The 16538-nt window shown below is 40.9% G+C and overlaps 1 protein-coding gene across 6 annotated transcripts in view; it reads right to left on the reverse strand.

Moving 5' to 3' along the window:
- LOC148873880 (histone-lysine N-methyltransferase ASHH2-like) overlaps positions 1-16538 on the reverse strand; it is a 70424-nt gene that overhangs the window by 25119 nt on the left and 28767 nt on the right. For all 6 annotated transcript variants that reach the window (XR_016105526.1, XR_016105525.1, XM_088966077.1 and 3 more), the window contains 6 exons: positions 5886-6681; positions 5720-5775; positions 5431-5510; positions 5214-5296; positions 5015-5094; positions 3427-3506 (listed from right to left, as the gene is read on the reverse strand). Coding sequence is in view for 4 of the 6 variants with exons in the window: in XM_088966077.1 (XP_088822203.1) it covers positions 3427-3506; positions 5015-5094; positions 5214-5296; positions 5431-5510; positions 5720-5775; positions 5886-6681 (1175 nt within the window). In the remaining 2 variants the exon portion in view is untranslated. The remainder of the gene's footprint in view (positions 1-3426; positions 3507-5014; positions 5095-5213; positions 5297-5430; positions 5511-5719; positions 5776-5885; positions 6682-16538) is intronic.

Below are 16538 nucleotides of genomic sequence, written 5' to 3' on the forward strand. Positions count from 1 at the left end.
TGTCCAGAATTGCTCCACATGCCAACAGCACAAATGGGAAAACCTACACCCGGCAGGCCTCCTTCAGCCCCTTTCCATCCCATTGCAAATCTGGGCCGACATCTCCATGGACTTCATTGAGGGACTTCCCAAGGTAGGGGGCAAATCAGTTCTCTTTGTGGTAGTCGACCGCTTCTTTAAATACGCGCACTTCATTCCTCTATCACACCCATACAGTGCCACTTCGGTTTCCCTCGCCTTCTTTACACATATCTTTCGCTTACATAGGTTGTCGGAATCCATCGTCAGCGATAGAGATCCGGTCTTCACTAGTGCCTTCTGGAAAGAGTTATTTCGACTACACGGCACCACCCTGGCCTACTCATCAGCTTACCGGCCACAAACCGACGATCAGACGGAAGTGGTTAACCGCACTATCGAGATGTATCTCCGTTGTTTCGTAGGCGATCAACCTCGACGGTGGTTGGAATGGCTTCCTTAGGCCGAGTACTGCTACAACACAGCCTACCATTCCTCCCTCGGCATGACTCCCTTTCGCGTCGTTTACGACAGGGATCCTCCCCGCTTGCTGCCCTACGAGCCTGGATCTACTCGCTTGGACGCAATCGATCACTCCTTACAGGACCGCGACGCCCTCCTCGCCGACGTCCGCATTCGCTTGCAGCAGGCCCAGCTCCGCATGAAGCTCCACTATGATAAGCACCACCGGGAACTGTCGTTTGATCCAGAACAATTTGTTTGGTTGAAGCTCCAGCCCTACCGGCAGCGCTCCTTGCGCCACAAGGCTGCCCCGAAGCTGGCCCCTAAGTACTATGGGCCCTACAAGGTTCTACGACGGATTGGCAGTGTGGCCTACCAGCTGGAATTGCCAGAGACTAGCCGAATTCATGATGTCTTCTACATCTCCTTGCTGAAACCATTTACGGGTGTTCCCCCGGACCAAGTTCCCTCCCTACCACCCTTGAAAGATGGCAAACTAGTTCCCCAGCCTAAAACTGTCACCCACTCTCGTTTTAATCGTGGAATCCTTGAAGTCTTGGTGGAATGGTGTGATCTACCACCAACAGAAGCCACATGGTTCCCATTGGCAGAGTTCCAAGCCACATATCCAGCTTTCGAGCTTGAGGACAAGCTCATAGTCCAGGAGGGGAGTAATGTTATGGACGCCTTCCTCGGGAAGACGTACCATCGCCGCCGGCAGCAACAGGCCCCGGGCCCACCGCCAGCAGCAGCAAGGATTCAGTGATGCTCATCCTACCCAGTTCGGCAACAACAGCCTTATCTAGATTAGATTAGCTCATTTTGCTTGTTCTTATCTTATTGTTCTTATCTCTTATCTTATCTTGTTAATAGCTTATCAGATTAGGATTAGCTTAGCTTATCTTATCTTGTTAGTAGCTTATCAGATTAGGATTAGCTTATCTTATCCTTAGCAAGATAAAACTAGAAGTCTCCCTATTCAGCAAGGAGACTCCCTTTGATTAGGACTCTCGTAATCTCCTATTTAAGGAGACCCCATTATTGAATGAGATATCAAATTATTCAGTCAAGAGTGAGTTAGGAGAGTTGGTGATCTCTTGGACAAATCACCGAAGGTGCCAAGATAGGTTCATCAGGAGCAGGAAGGAACAAGGGAAAACAGGAGGTTTTCCCCGTGGACCGACCCGTGACGAGATCCTATTCCCGGGCCCTCAACAGAGACTGTTGTGGAGATGTGTTAGGGCTCCTCTGGTTTGGACAGTTTGGGAGGAAAGAAATGATAGGAATTTTAATGACAAAGAGAGAGATGTGGATAATGTTTGGGACTGCATTTTGAACAGAGCCATCAACTGCACTAAAGCTTCAAATTTGCTTTCACAATTCTCCTTTGATGACCTTTGGAGAAACTGGGAACTGATAGCTAACTATCCCTCGGCTAAGAACAAGCCTATAGCAGTTTGGAAGCCCCCTGAAGAAGGCTTCATCAAGCTGAACTTTGATGGCACTTGCTTCAGTAATCCGGGGCCTTCCCAAGTGGGAGGAGTTTTTAGGAATGCAGAGGGTCAGATTGTTGCACTATTTTCTGGCCCAATTGGAGTGAGGGATGCAGTTAATGCAAAGGTTAAGCAGTTTTAAAGGGAGCACAGCTGGCTAGAGAAGTGAACTTTGGGAACCTGCTGATAGAGGGCGACTCTAAACTGGTCACTAGGTGGCTGAAGGAGCCGGAATCTGTAGTTTGATCCTTTAGAGCGGCAATGAGAAGATTCAATTGGTTAACCTCCAACACAACAATGAGAGTTCAGTTGGAAAGGAGATCAGCTAATGGGCTGGCAGATTCTCTAGCTAAGCAAGGGGCATTCAGGGACAACTTATTTTGGGCTCAATTGTAATTAGCTCGCGCCTCTTGCAATCTCCAGGCTGTATCCACTGATAGTTTCTAATTAATTTTAATAAAATTCAACTTATCACTTATCAAAAAAACAGTTGATATTTTTTGAGTTATAATATTAAATACCTAAGAAGTGATCTAAAATGTTGTCTTTGTTGCTAAGTAATATTTGATACACAAAATAACACTCAACTTGTACATTAGTTGTTCATTTATGTTAAATAAACTCATAGACAAAAAGGAAATGTTATGTAGAAGAGTCCCTCATGAATCTGTGGAGTGTCAGAATCTGATGCATATCCAACACAGACAATGTCATCCATTAAGAAGAGTCAATGCAATACTGAGATTAAGGAAAGCAGTGCATGCTTATTAATTAGTCAATACCACCAAAATTGTATATCTTAGGGGTATGAACTAAGATTTTTTTTTTTTGGTATTATGAATTACATTACAGGGGGATCAACCGATCAAGGGGTGGTCGGATGGAGACACAGCAGGGTACCCATGAGGTCCAACGACCTTGCCACAGAGAGCCTGCAGCTTTGCGGGTTTGATCCTGCACCTCCGTAATCAGAGTGATGCCGAGTGACCATCTCAGATTCTCAGCTACTGGGTCATTGGCAGGATATCAACTAAGATGGACTTCAACAAACATCACCAATCAAAAACTAGCAACAAGAAAACAGTTTGTGATAGATGCAAATCACCTAGCATATAAGAACTACCCAATCCAAAGAGAGAGAGAGAGAGAGAGAGAAATCGAGGAGAAAGAAACTTTTTGTAAATGTGAAAAGAATTTCTTTTCTATTTTCTTTTCAAGAAAAATCAGGCATCAGTTATACCTTATTTTCAGTAAATGTGGAAAAAAAACACCTTTTTTTTTGCTTGGCTTTCTTTTCACTAAGGAGGCTAAGTGATAAACTATCCCATCAAGAGGTTTGGTGTATGGTCCAGTTTATAAAAATTGAACAGTATTTTAATTGGGTGATCAATATTAACTATAAGAAAATGGCAGTAGAAAGAGAAATAAATGAAAACTGTTCAGATCATCTGACCTTTCAATTCCAGGATGAGGAGGATCCCTATTAATGTGTTCTAAGGTAAGAACTCCCCTTAGTGCAAGATACTCCAATACCTGCAATATAAATAAATATTTAATCTGACAGAAACATGCAAGTAATTCACAGTAAAAAAGATGGTATCATCATTGCAATAACCAATGGATGAAACCACTAGAGATGTCATGTCAAAAATCAAAATGCATCAAAAAGTTTTCTCCACTATACATCATAAACAACATTTGCAATTTCATTTTCACTGGACATTTTGCCATGCAGAGATGGGAAATTTTCAAGGATATTTGAATAATTTGATAAAATATTTAGAAAATCCAAAGAAATCAAGAAATTTTCTAAAAACATGGAATTTGTTAAGAAAACTATGTGGAATTCTTAGGATAAGTATATTTGCACATTCAATGCTCAAAACCATAGAAAACAAGTTTGTATATCAAATAAGAGAATATTTCATTTCCTTTAGTTTTTTAGTCATCGAGTGCCATTTACTTTCTCATCTTGATTTTTTCTTTTTGAGAAAGGAATATTTGTGTTCAAAAAGAAGGGGCAGGAGGGTGGCTAGACACATCTATCAGGGGTCATTACCCAATGTTGGCTCCAGCTATCTGCGATCCTGGGAGAGGTAAGCAGTATTACATGGAAATGAACATAAGAATTAGAATTTAACATGTATCCAAGAATCTCAGTCAGCAAGATAAAAGGTTAGGATCCATAGAAACTTATAAAAAAAGTTAAATTATTAAAATAGAATTCTAACATTATGTACCTATAGAAAAGATCTAAAAGTTTTTCTGTACATCGGCTGTTCATTTACGTCAAATAATCAAAAAGAGAAAGGAAAATATTATGTAGGTGTCCCTCAAGAATCCATGAAGTGCCAGAGTGTCAGTCAGACACTTCATCCATATAGAGAGGCTAAGCAAACAAACTATTTTAAGTCGTGTTTACAAGAACACAACAGGGGTCATACTTCCCTAGTCATTTCAATGGTGATGGTGACCTCAGAAAGCCAAGTAATTGTGGAACTTAGATTCTCAATTCCCCTTATATGTGAAAGGATAGAGTGGAGGATAAAATTCAGGTAATCATCAGCTAGAGGAAGGGTCTGATGGGCCTTGGAGACTGAGATACTTCATTAAAGAGGCAAGAGCTGGATTATAAGTTGAATACCTTGTCCAAATGCACATCAGGATCTGCTAATTCAATTGATAGATAGTTGCAAGAATGTGTTTGGAGAGTGAGTTGTTCCTGTGAACACTTCAAAGGTGATTTAGGGAGTTGTGCTTTTTCTCCCTGTGATATTCTTGAAAGTCCTTTTCTCTATCAATTATCTACCTAGAGAACTCTTTCATAGTTACCAACATTAAAAAAAAAGTGAGAATTGTAAATAATAATTAGAATGTTATGACATTTGAAATGTCATTGACACAATCAACTGTCACCAAAATACACGGTAAGATATCAGACCAATCCTCAAATTAAATCTCTCCGAAAAAATATCTATAACATCAGTTGCAAGAAAGTGCATTGTACCAAAAAAGAATCATAAAATATGTAGTTTTCTGACCTTGAGAAGCTTCCGGAGAATAGGAATTTTGCTGAAGTCCTTCCGATTCTGCTTCATTATGTTGTGTAGCATTTGCAAACCTGAAAAAACCAAAAAGTAATCATTTCTCCATCAATATGCATGCGATCTTTTTTTCACACTAAAGTATTTGTTCTTTGATAAAGGAAAGACCCCATGATAAACAACAAGGTAGCAGTACCATTTTTGTTGATTATATCATTCAAAACTGTCCGTGATTTTGTTTTCAAGAATGCATCAAGAATCATTGAAAGATCTCGAGTACTGCAACAGAAAAGGGTGATACAACAAAATTGCTCAGGCAACAAGCAATGATTAAAAACAATAATATATGAACATCTAACAAATGTAGAAAGTACTACAAAGGCCTTCTGGATGAGCAAAAAGATGATAACAACCTATGAAATGGTTCACCATTACTATTATCTCCAGAAGCTGCAGTTACAAACAAAAGCTTCAGGTAACCTTTAGGAGCATCCTGGTGACAAATAAATGCCATAGAAACATAAACAAGGTTAACCATACATATAATATCAATAAATGAGTAAAAATCAGATAATATTGCAGCATTGGAAGTTTGGGGGAAAATTGCATGATCAATACTTCATGCCTGCAGAAAATAGACTCCCAAGTCCTAAAAATAAGAAATACCAAAGTACAAAGAAATTTGAGCTGAATTACACTCACTTTGCGTTTGCTTATTCCACCTTCAGCATCTAGCAACTCATTAAGTTTCTCTTCAACTGCAAGTATCCAAGGAATATCTCAATGATATGGTAAATAGATGAGAGACTCTAGTTCAACCATCCATAAAAAAAAGATCTAGTCAGCCTACATCAGAGAAATTAATTACCTCCTTCAAAACGGTCATTTGCAGCACTTTCCAGCAACTTTCTTGGCTTGCTTGCCATCACCTGAAGTTTGTTAGTGATCATAGGATAAGCACTGTTCTTGCTCTTTTTTATTGAACTAGATGACCGAGACGATTTCATGAGAGGATGTGATTTTGTCACAGTTCTCTTATGCTCCACTGCATCACATCTGGACCTTTTAGCATCGATAAAATCTGTTGCAGATTTCCTAATAGTTTTTGAATCTGGGAAACATGTATCCAAAGTTTGGGAAGTGCACACCAATTTGTTCACGAAAGAAACCTCTAACAACTGAACAGCAGATGAGGATTTGCCTATAGTGTCTTCTGTTTGTAAAGAAACATCTAATGGTCCAACAGTAGACAAGGTCTTGCTTATATTGTTTTCCATTGTCAAAGAAACTTCAGAAGGTGGAACAGCAGAGGAAGATCTGCTCGTGATGTCTTCATTATCTAATGAAAGCTCTAACTGTCCAATGGTAGATACAGCTTGGTTCAGTGCATCTCTAGTTTGCAGAGGAACTTCTGCATGTTGAGTTGCACGACCGCTAACACAAGTAGAAGAAATAGTTTCCCCGTTATTATCCTTGTTATAACCATCTTCATCGATCATTACAGGTTCTGGGTATTCTTCATCTGAATCGCCTTGGACAATTATTTCAGTATTTGATGGGTCACCACCAATATAGCCCCGGCAGTCAGAAGCACCACAATAGCATATTTTTGCAGCAGCCCCAAATACACGAACATAGTTGTAGTCAAATGTTATCTCTTCACCCTGAAGCAGCAAAATCCCCACATCTTAGCATGTAATTTAGTATTATTAAAGAAAAAAATAAACACAAAACACGCATACTAATGGTACTAGTACTACTCATCAAGTTCATGCTAACCAATATCTACAATCCATATCCATACTGAAGTGTGCTAGAATGAAATTACAAACCAAGTTAAAGATTCTTGCAGACAGTGCATACAGATGTGTAAGCACCAATTTGGGGGCTTCCAGATCTAGGGCTTTGATCGTCTGGCTTGGGGAGTCATCCCAACAGATATAAGGGGCCAAAGATGGAAATCATCAAAGATTTGTGCCTCCCCAGGAGAGCCGGTGTCCCAATGCCCTGATGGCAAGGTGGAGAACTATTTGGAATCCCATCTTAATTCTCACTCTCACCTTCAGAATTCCTCTGCTTTGCAACTGAAGGTCTTGAAAAGGATAGAACAGACTTGTGAGATGCCAAATAAGTTCAAGTTAGATGGGGAAGGGAGCTGAAGCAGTGCAGGAACTAAAAATATGAAAAAGAGAAAAAAACATATAAGAATGTTTTCTTCCAACTCTGGCACTACATTTTTTTTTTATCAATAACAAGTAACTCCCCAAAAGAGGCTAGGATCCCATAAGAAAAAAAAATACAGAACTAAAGTTGAGCCTATGACAAAGAATCCCTAAGCACCCCTAGCTTGGCTAACCCATCTGCAAATGAGTTAGCAGATCTCTTCACCCAGCTGTACGTTATCTCAATGTCCTTAGCCAGCCACTTGAACTTTTTCCTTTCACTGCTGTAACTCCACATTCCAGCCTTGTCTTCCTTTAGCCAGCATACTACCACCTCCAAATCACCTTCAATTACAAGCCTCCTTATGTTCATTTATGGCACTACATTTTGGGGAATCACAAAGAATGATTTTCTGAAGATCCAGGTGTATAGTGCTGTAAACAGAGTGCTCGTGGCTGAGGGACATGCAGAGTGGGAAGCCCTTCAACCTTAATGCCTAGGTGGAAGCTTTGAAAGTGCTCAACCCGAGCTTAAATGAGTAGAAGATTGGGTCACCATGGGGTGGGCATGTAGGAGCAGGCCCATTATATATAAAAGGAGGCTATGTGGGGATTTCTTTTTATCTAATTGTAGAAGGAATCCTTAGCAATTTTTGAGTTACTGCTGCAAATGCTTCAACAGATTTTCACTAACTGTTTATTGCTGCTGAGGAGATCAGAGTCTTTGATCAGATGGATTCCTTAACCAAAGGGATATGCAAGATGAAGGGTCAGAGTATTCAGTGTTCTACTAAACATGTGGTAGAGACTAACATTCATCAAAATGAGTAAGCATTGGGGAGGTTCATGGAAGAGAACATGGATAATCTCATCCGGAAAAAAATATTCTCTGACGATCCTGATGTGGGAGAATGGGTTGAGATCTATCACTAAATAGTTAGATGTAGTGGCCAATGGAAGCAGCAATAGCTTAGGGTGGTTGTGGAAGGTATATTCTTTGTTAATGAGTGTTTCTGTTCAAGGCAGATCATTCATCTGTTGGCTGAAGAGGGATCAAGATTTCAAGTTCTGGAAGAGACTCACTCAGATGAAGTCAAGGTAAGCTACCTGTCTAAGGGTATCATGAATCCCTCTTATACTTCCACCAATTATGAATTTATCATCAAAAGCTGAGCAATGGTGATGTGGGAACTAAAGAGCCAAATTTGGAATTTTCTGAGATTTTATGTATATCTGTAATTTTGTACAGTAGGGGTATTTTGGTCATTTTAACATGTGTCTGTAGGGTCCAGCCTATTAGTTTGAGTTGACGAGTCATCAATCATGTTTTGGTTAAATAGTTTGAGTTATTTAATTTTTCTTTAAGTTGATTTATGAATGACAATTGTACTTTTGAGCTCTTCCAAATTAGCAAGTAGTTTGTTATTTGCTGCTTGTGTGACTTGTGGTGAGTTATTCATACAGCCCTACGGTGATTCTTGAACCCTAGGAGTGATTCCTAGGCTTCTATTCTTTCTCTCTCCTCTCTCGCCTTCTTTCTCAAGCAGGGGTGTCAATGGACCACTTTGAATTGGAACCTGACCAAACCAAAATCAATTTGGACGGATTGGACGGACCAACAAGACATTGAATTGGACCAGTCCAGATTTAATGGTTCAAAGTATTTATTGGATTGGATTGGACCTGGTCCATTTGTAATAAATTTATATTGGATTGGGTTGGATTGAGACTGTAGAGAAGATGGGCCGAATGGCCCATAGACTGTCATTTCATGTTATGTTATGTTTCTCTCTGTTGTGGGCCTTATTCTGGGCCCATACTCTGTAATATTCTGTTTTTGTATTTTCCTGCTCACTCAAGGGCCTCTCTGTAATTTGTCAAAGATTAACTTATTAATAAGATGTTTAGAGTGTTAGAGAGGGGTTATGTTCGAACTTCTTACTCTCTAACACTCATTGCCGCCAGCTCTCTCTTCTCTTCTTCTCCTATTTGTTCATTTTCTGGTTTGCATCTAATCTCAAACAGTTCCATACATCAAGTGGGCTGTTTTTCAACTTGGTATCAGAGCAGGCCATTGCTTGGCGTGTCCCTCATGTGGTTCTAGTTCAGCCAACTACATGAGGAGGTTCTAGGGCTGAAAGTTTACAGTCATCCGCCTGGTTCTTGGAGGTCATTGGAGGGTGCCCAAGTTTCTATACACTTGGAGAAGGGTTCGGTGACCAGGAAGAACCAGAGAGCAAGTTGTTTGCCCTGATTTGAAATCAGAGAAAAGGACTTTCGAAGTTATCTTAGAGAACAAGTGTTCGGCCTGGTTTATAGTTCAAACCAGAGACTCTCTTGCTGTAAGTCTTTTCTCAGTTCTTTGCTGAGTTATTTTTTGTTATTTGGGAGGACTGTTAAAGCATTCAAAACACCTCCATTCGGCGCATTGTTGCTGGACTGATTTCTGGGTTATTCTGGAAGTGTGGTTCGGCTGTTATTGGGCTTCCAAACTGCCAAAAAAAACTGATCTAAATTGAGTGGTACAAGCCTCTACTTTAGTTCAGCTGCTTCTTGGACTTAGACAAAGTGTTCTTGAAGTGATTTCTGCTTGTTAACAGTGAACTGTTGACTGTTGCATACATAGTGTTTGTAAAAAGTCCTCTTAGGTACTGTGGACTGTTTTCTTTGTTCTCCTTGGGAAATTATTGTTGGGAACCAAGAATACATATTGTTTGGAGGCCTACTGATTGTTCCTTGAAGGTTGAATCAGAGTTTCTCCTCTTTGAAAGTGCTGCCACCGAACTTGGTTCTCACGGCTGTCAGTTCTGAACTGAGTTTGTGTGTTGTTGTGTTTGCTATTGTTTCAACTCAATCTGAATTCTTTGAAATCAGATCACTTTTAAAGGCCTGCCGAAACCCTAATTGAAGTTGTTACATAATGGACTTCTCAGAAATTGAGAACAAGAGCACTGCTGAATATGGACATAATTTGGGAACTACAACTGATTCCATGTTGGCTGTAACTACAGTTAAATTGGATGGAACCAATTATTTGGCCTGGTCACAATCCGTAAAAATTCATATTTGCAGTAGAGGAAAGTGGGGGTTTATCTCTGGGAGCAAGAAAGCTCCCCCATAGGAGGATCCCTCTTATGAGAAATGGGTGCAGGAGAATTACACAGTGATTGGGTGGCTTGTGAACTCAATGCAGCCACAGATTAGCCAACATTACTTGTGGATGAACTCGGCTAAAGAAATCTGGAATAGTGTTGCAGAAACTTACTCCCAGAAGTTGAATGTTGCCAGAGCTTACAAACTGAGAAGTGATGTGAAGAATCTAAGACAGGGGGAGAAGTCACTTGCAGCATACTTCTCAGCCCTAAAATCTATATGGCAAGAGATTGATTTGATAGAGGCCGTGACATGGGATACCCCTAAGGATGCTGAAACATATAGGAAATTGGTTGAAAGGAATAGGGTCTTTGAGTTCTTGACAGGGCTGAATTCTGAATATGACATTACAAAGCAAAACATCTTGTCCAAAGAAGATGTTTCATTGTCTCAAGCATATGCTTTGGTCAACAGTGAAGAAAGCAGGAGGCAAGTGCAAGTTCAAGGGGTCAGTATCAATGATCATTTTGCAAATATGGGAATCAAACCCAAAGGGGTTACAGGAGCCCCCAGTGGCACAGGAAAGAAAGAGGTGGTGTGTGAATATTGCAAGAAGTCGAAACACACTAAGGACAAGTGCTGGAAATTGCATCCCAGTCTTGTCCCTATCCGATTCCAGAAGAAGAATGACAGTAGAAAGACAGGAAGTGCACATACAGCCACAAGTACAGATACAGAGTTTGAGTCTGCAAGTGCACAATTGGAAGCCATGAAAGCTGATTATGAGAAGTTTGGAAGGATGATCAGCCAGCTTGAAGGTGTAACTTCATCATCCAACCCTTCTGGAAGTCCAACCACCTCTGCATTTGCTCACTCAGGTATAAGGGCTTCTGCTAACCATGCATCTACCTCAGGTAATCCCAAGACCCCTTGGATCATTGACTCAGGTGCTTCTAATCACATGACCAACCTTTCCACTTTGTTTGTGTCATATGATTTGCTTCCTGGTCGTGACAAAATCACCTTAGCTGATGGTTCTCTTGCCCCCATTTCTGGCAAGGGAACTGTCAAGCCTACAGGCTCTTTACTTTTATCTTCCACTCTTCATGTACCTAAGTTAAATACCAACTTGTTATCTGTAAGTAGCTTGACCAAGTCATTGAATTGTTGTGTAACCTTTTTCCCTTCTCACTGTGTGTTTCAGGACTTGAAGTCTCGGAAGGTGATTGGGAGTGGCCATGAAGCGAATGGAATATACTTGCTCGACACCCCTGGCCAATGCTTTGATCATCCCAAGAATGCTGCTTTTGGTTCTACTTCTTTAGAGTCAATCAGTCAAATTATGTTGAGTCATTGTCGGTTGGGTGATTTACCTTTTTCTGCTTTAAGTCATTTGCTTCCCAAACTGTTTAAGGGAGTCAGTGTGTCCAGTCTCAATTGTGAGTCATGTCAGTTGTCAAAGCATTGTAGAAAAAATTACCCTGTGAGCAATAAAATATCCTCTTTTCTTTTTCATATTGTACACTCTGATGTGTGGGGGCCTTACCACTTATCCTCTATGGGGGGCTACAAATACTTTATCCTGTTCATTGATGACTTTTCTAGATTCACTTGGATATACTTAATGAAATCCCGAGACGAAGTCCCGAGACTTGTGAGGCAATTTCATGAGCTTGTTTTGACTCAATTTGGTACCAGAATTAAGGTTTTCAGATCTGACAATGCAAAAGAGTATTTTGAGAAGAGCTTATCCTTGTATCTCTCTGACATGGGGGTTATTCACCAAAGCTCCTGTGTTAGAACCCCTGAACAAAATGGAGTGGATGAGAGAAAAAATAGACATATTGTTGAAGTTGCAAGGAGCCTTTTATTTGCCTCACATGTTCCCACAAGATTTTGGGGTGGTGCTGTACTTACTACTACCTATCTCATAAACCGTATGCCATCCAGGGTTTTAGGGTTTAAATCCCCCTTCAGTCTTCTTCATCCAGATAAGGATCTCTTCCCAATTCCTCTTCGTGTGTTTGGTTGTACCTGTTATGTTCACATTCCAAGTGTGCAGAGACACAAGTTTGAACCAAAAGCCCACAAATGCATCTTCCTCGGTTACTCCCCCCACACAAAAGGGTTATTGTTGTTTTGATCCAAAGACTGGCACCAAACATGTCTCTATGGGTGTTACCTTTGATGAACTTTCTCCTTTTTATGGTTCCTCTCAGGAAGGACATTGTCAACAAGGGGAGAGTCTGTCACAAGTTTTTGCTCTTCCCCTTCCTGTCCAAGTTCAGTCTCTTGACAAATCTGTATCCTCACAAAATGAATCAAAGGAGGATCAGCCACTTCATTCCTCTTGTCCTAGTGCTCCTATTTCTTTACCTCCTCGTCCTACCCATAATCCCAAAGTGTATCAAAGGCAGAGATCCAAGAATGAGCAAGTGGTTTCCCTTACAACAGATGAGGCTCATACCCTCCAAATCACAGATGAGATAACAGGTATTGCTTCAGCTCCCTTGGAATCCCCCTTCCCAGATCTTGATGTCCCCATTGCTGTTAGGAAAGGAAAGCGGAAGTGTACTGCACACTGCATTTCCAAACACCTTTCTTATGACCTACTTTCCCCTTCATATTGTGCCTACCTCTCTTCAGTTGCTTCTAACCCCATTCCTAGGTCTGTATCAGAAGCTCTTGGGATTCCAGAATGGAGAGATGCCATGCAGGCTGAAATGGATGCTCTACATGAAAATGGTACTTGGGAGGTGGTGGATTTGCCTGAAGGGAAGGATCCAGTTGGATGCAAATGGGTTTTTACCATTAAATACAGGGCAGATGGGACTATTGAGAGGTACAAGGCCAAACTTGTTGCAAACGGCTACACACAGACATATGGGATTGACTATCTAGAGACTTTTGCCCCTGTTGCTAAGATGACATCTGTGAGGGTTCTTTTATCTCTGGCAGCTCACTTTGATTGGCCTCTCTATCAGTTAGATGTAAAGAATGCATTTCTGAATGGTGACTTACATGAGGAGGTCTACATGTGTCTTCCTCCAGGAATGTATGGGAAAGATATGCAAGGAAAGGTATGTAAACTGAAGAAATCTCTTTATGGCCTCAAACAATCTCCTAGAGCCTGGTTTGAGAGATTTAGAGCTGCACTTGTTAAATTCGGCTATGTTCAGACACAGTCAGATCATACTCTTTTTGTGAAGAAAAGTGGGTCTCTAGCAGTGTATCTCATTGTGTATGTTGATGACATTATAGTGACTGGTGATGATGCCTCTGGCATTCTGGGCCTTAAGTCTTTCCTCCGTACAGAATTTGAGATTAAGGATCTGGGGGAGTTGAGATATTTCCTTGGCATAGAAGTTGCCAGATCCAGGGATGGGATTCTTATTTTCCAGAGGAAATATGTCCTTGATTTGTTGTCTGAAACTGGAAAATTGGGTGCAAGACCAGCTGCAACTCCTATTGATATGAGTCACAAACTTTCAGCTTCGGATGGAACTTTGTTGGAAGACAAAGGGGTCTTTCAGAGACTTCTTGGGAAGCTTTTGTACCTGTGCATGACTAGGCCAGATATCGCGTATGCTGTCAGTTGCATTAGCCAGTTCATGCATGCACCTAGAGATACCCATATGGCAGCAGCAGAACGGATTTTGTGCTATCTGAAAGGCTCTCCAGGAAAAGGAATTCTATTTGCCAAACATGGTCATCTGAAACTTGAAGCCTATACTGATGCTGATTGGGCTGGAAATATTGATGATAGAAGATCTACTTCAGGGTATTGCAGTCTGGTGGCTGTAATGTTGTCTCTTGGAGGAGTAAGAAACAAACAGTTGTGGCTCGATCCTCCGCAGAAGCAGAATATAGAGCCATGGCACATGGAGTCTCGGAATTATTGTGGCTAAGGTCCTTAATGGAAGAACTTGGGGTAGATCATGACAAACCCATGATGTTGTACTGTAATAATCAGGCTGCCATCAACATTGCTCACAACCCGGTACAACATGATAGAACCAAACATATTGAGGTTGATAGACACTTTATTCGTGAAAGAGTCTCCTCCGGTGAAGTGTGTCTTCCATTCATTACTTCTGAAGGACAACTGACAGATTTTCTCACCAAGGGCATTTCCAAGGCAAGGCTTCAACATGACACTGGCAAGCTGGGCATGATTAACATCTATGCTCAGCTTGAGGGGGAGTGTAGAGAAGATGGGCCGAATGGCCCATAGACTGTCATTTCATGTTATGTTATGTTTCTCTCTGTTGTGGGCCTTATTCTGGGCCCATACTCTGTAATATTCTGTTTTTTGTATTTTCCTGCTCACTCAAGGGCCTCTCTGTAATTTGTCAAAGATTAACTTATTAATAAGATGTTTAGAGTGTTAGAGAGGGGTTATGTTCGAACTTCTTACTCTCTAACACTCATTGCCGCCAGCTCTCTCTTCTCTTCTTCTCCTGTTTGTTCATTTTCTGGTTTGCATCTAATCTCAAACAGTTCCATACATCAAGTGGGCTGTTTTTCAACTGAGACAATATCTGGTTCATTGATAGAAGATAAGAATATAGGTGTCAATGGAACAGGTTTGGGTAAGAATTAAACTAAATTAAAACAAACAGATTGGACAGTCCAGAGGTTGAATTGAACCAGTCCAAAATGTTCATTGGATTGGATTGGACCTGGTCCATTTGTAATGGACTCACATTGGACTGGGTCGGACTGGACCAAATCCAGTCCAATTGACACCCCTACTCTCAAAGTTTGAGTTCAGCTACTCGCAATAATTAAATACCAGGGAATAGGAGATCAGGGGATCAGTGGCTCCTTAATGGCTGAAGCTGAAGTTGGGTAGCTAACTTATCAATTGTGGAAAGAACTGGTAAAGACTGACCCTTGAAAAGCAAAGTACCTTTATTATGGAGGCAAAATTCCCTTGGTGAAAAGTGTTATGTTCTCCCTTCCAATGTACTTGCTCTTTTTATTCTATGCTGGCTGGTATGGCAGACAGTATAGAAAAAAGAATGAGGAGTTTCCTGTGGAGGGGGTGGAGAGAGGAGAAGAAATACCACCTACTTAACTGGAGTGAGGTCTGTAAACCAAAGTCCAGGGAGGTTTGGGGGTAATGAGAGTTAAGGATGTGAAAATTGCCTTGACGGAAAAGTGATTCTAGAGATTCGGGGATTAACAAGGTGGCCTTTGGACATTTAATCAATCCTACAGCTGCTCAGTATGGAAAGGTATTGAAAAAGCTTATAGCCATTTTTCAAGAGGAATGAGATTTACGATTGGAGATGGATCTTGGGTGGGTTTTTAGAAGGACGTTTGGTGCAGAGATTGATCCCTGTAGGAAGCTTTTCCTGCTATTTGACTTGACTGCTGACAAGGATGTTGTAGCGGACTGTCTACAAATGTAAGAGGACAATGTGGTGTGACACCCTCGGTTCAGAAAAAGTTTGAATGACTGAGATTTGGATACTATGGTAGAAATGTTTCATTTTCTTTACAATGCTCAAGTGCAGGCTGGTAATGCAGACAAAAGAGTTAGGCAGTAGGAAAGGACAGGAAGATTCACAGTTAGCTTTTTCTACAAAGCCTTTGTCAGTTCAGATGAACAGGTAGTTCCTGTAAACCTTATTAGGTGCAAGAATGTCCCCACAAAGTAGCTTTCCTTGTATGGACTATGTGCTTAAATAGATTATTGACTAGAGACAATCTGTTGAGGAGAGGAATGGTGTTGGACTCGGATGAAAATTACATCTACAGTAATTCAAATAATGCAAGAAAAGAAGAAAAGAGAAAAAAAAGGAAGAAGAAAAGAAGTTTCAGCAATAGGTTGTGGAAGAAGAAAAGAAGAAGGAAGTTAGTGCCTTTTCTCTTAACCACAATATCGTCTACATAAACTATAAGGAATGTCACCAGAGTGGCTTTTCTCTTAACAAAAAGAGTATGATCTGATTGAATTTGAGTGTAGTCAAACTAAACAAGAGCAGTCATAAACCTATCAAGCCAAGCACGTGGAGATTGTTTCAGGCCATAAAATGATTTCTTCAATCTACACACCTTACCCTGCATTTCCTTGCCACATATACCAGGAGGAAGGGACATATATACCTTTTCAGTGAGACCACCATTTAGGAATGCATTCTTAACATCAAATTGATACAGAGGCCAATCATAGCTCACGGCTAAGGATAAAAGAACTCTCGCCGAAGTCATCTTAGCAACTGGAGAAAAGGTCTAAGTGTAATCTATCCCATATACCT

This window comes from Nelumbo lutea, chromosome 1 (assembly GCF_056320005.1).
Source record: "Nelumbo lutea isolate HS-2025 chromosome 1, American lotus-T2T, whole genome shotgun sequence".
In the NCBI taxonomy this organism is placed as follows: domain Eukaryota; kingdom Viridiplantae; phylum Streptophyta; class Magnoliopsida; order Proteales; family Nelumbonaceae; genus Nelumbo; species Nelumbo lutea.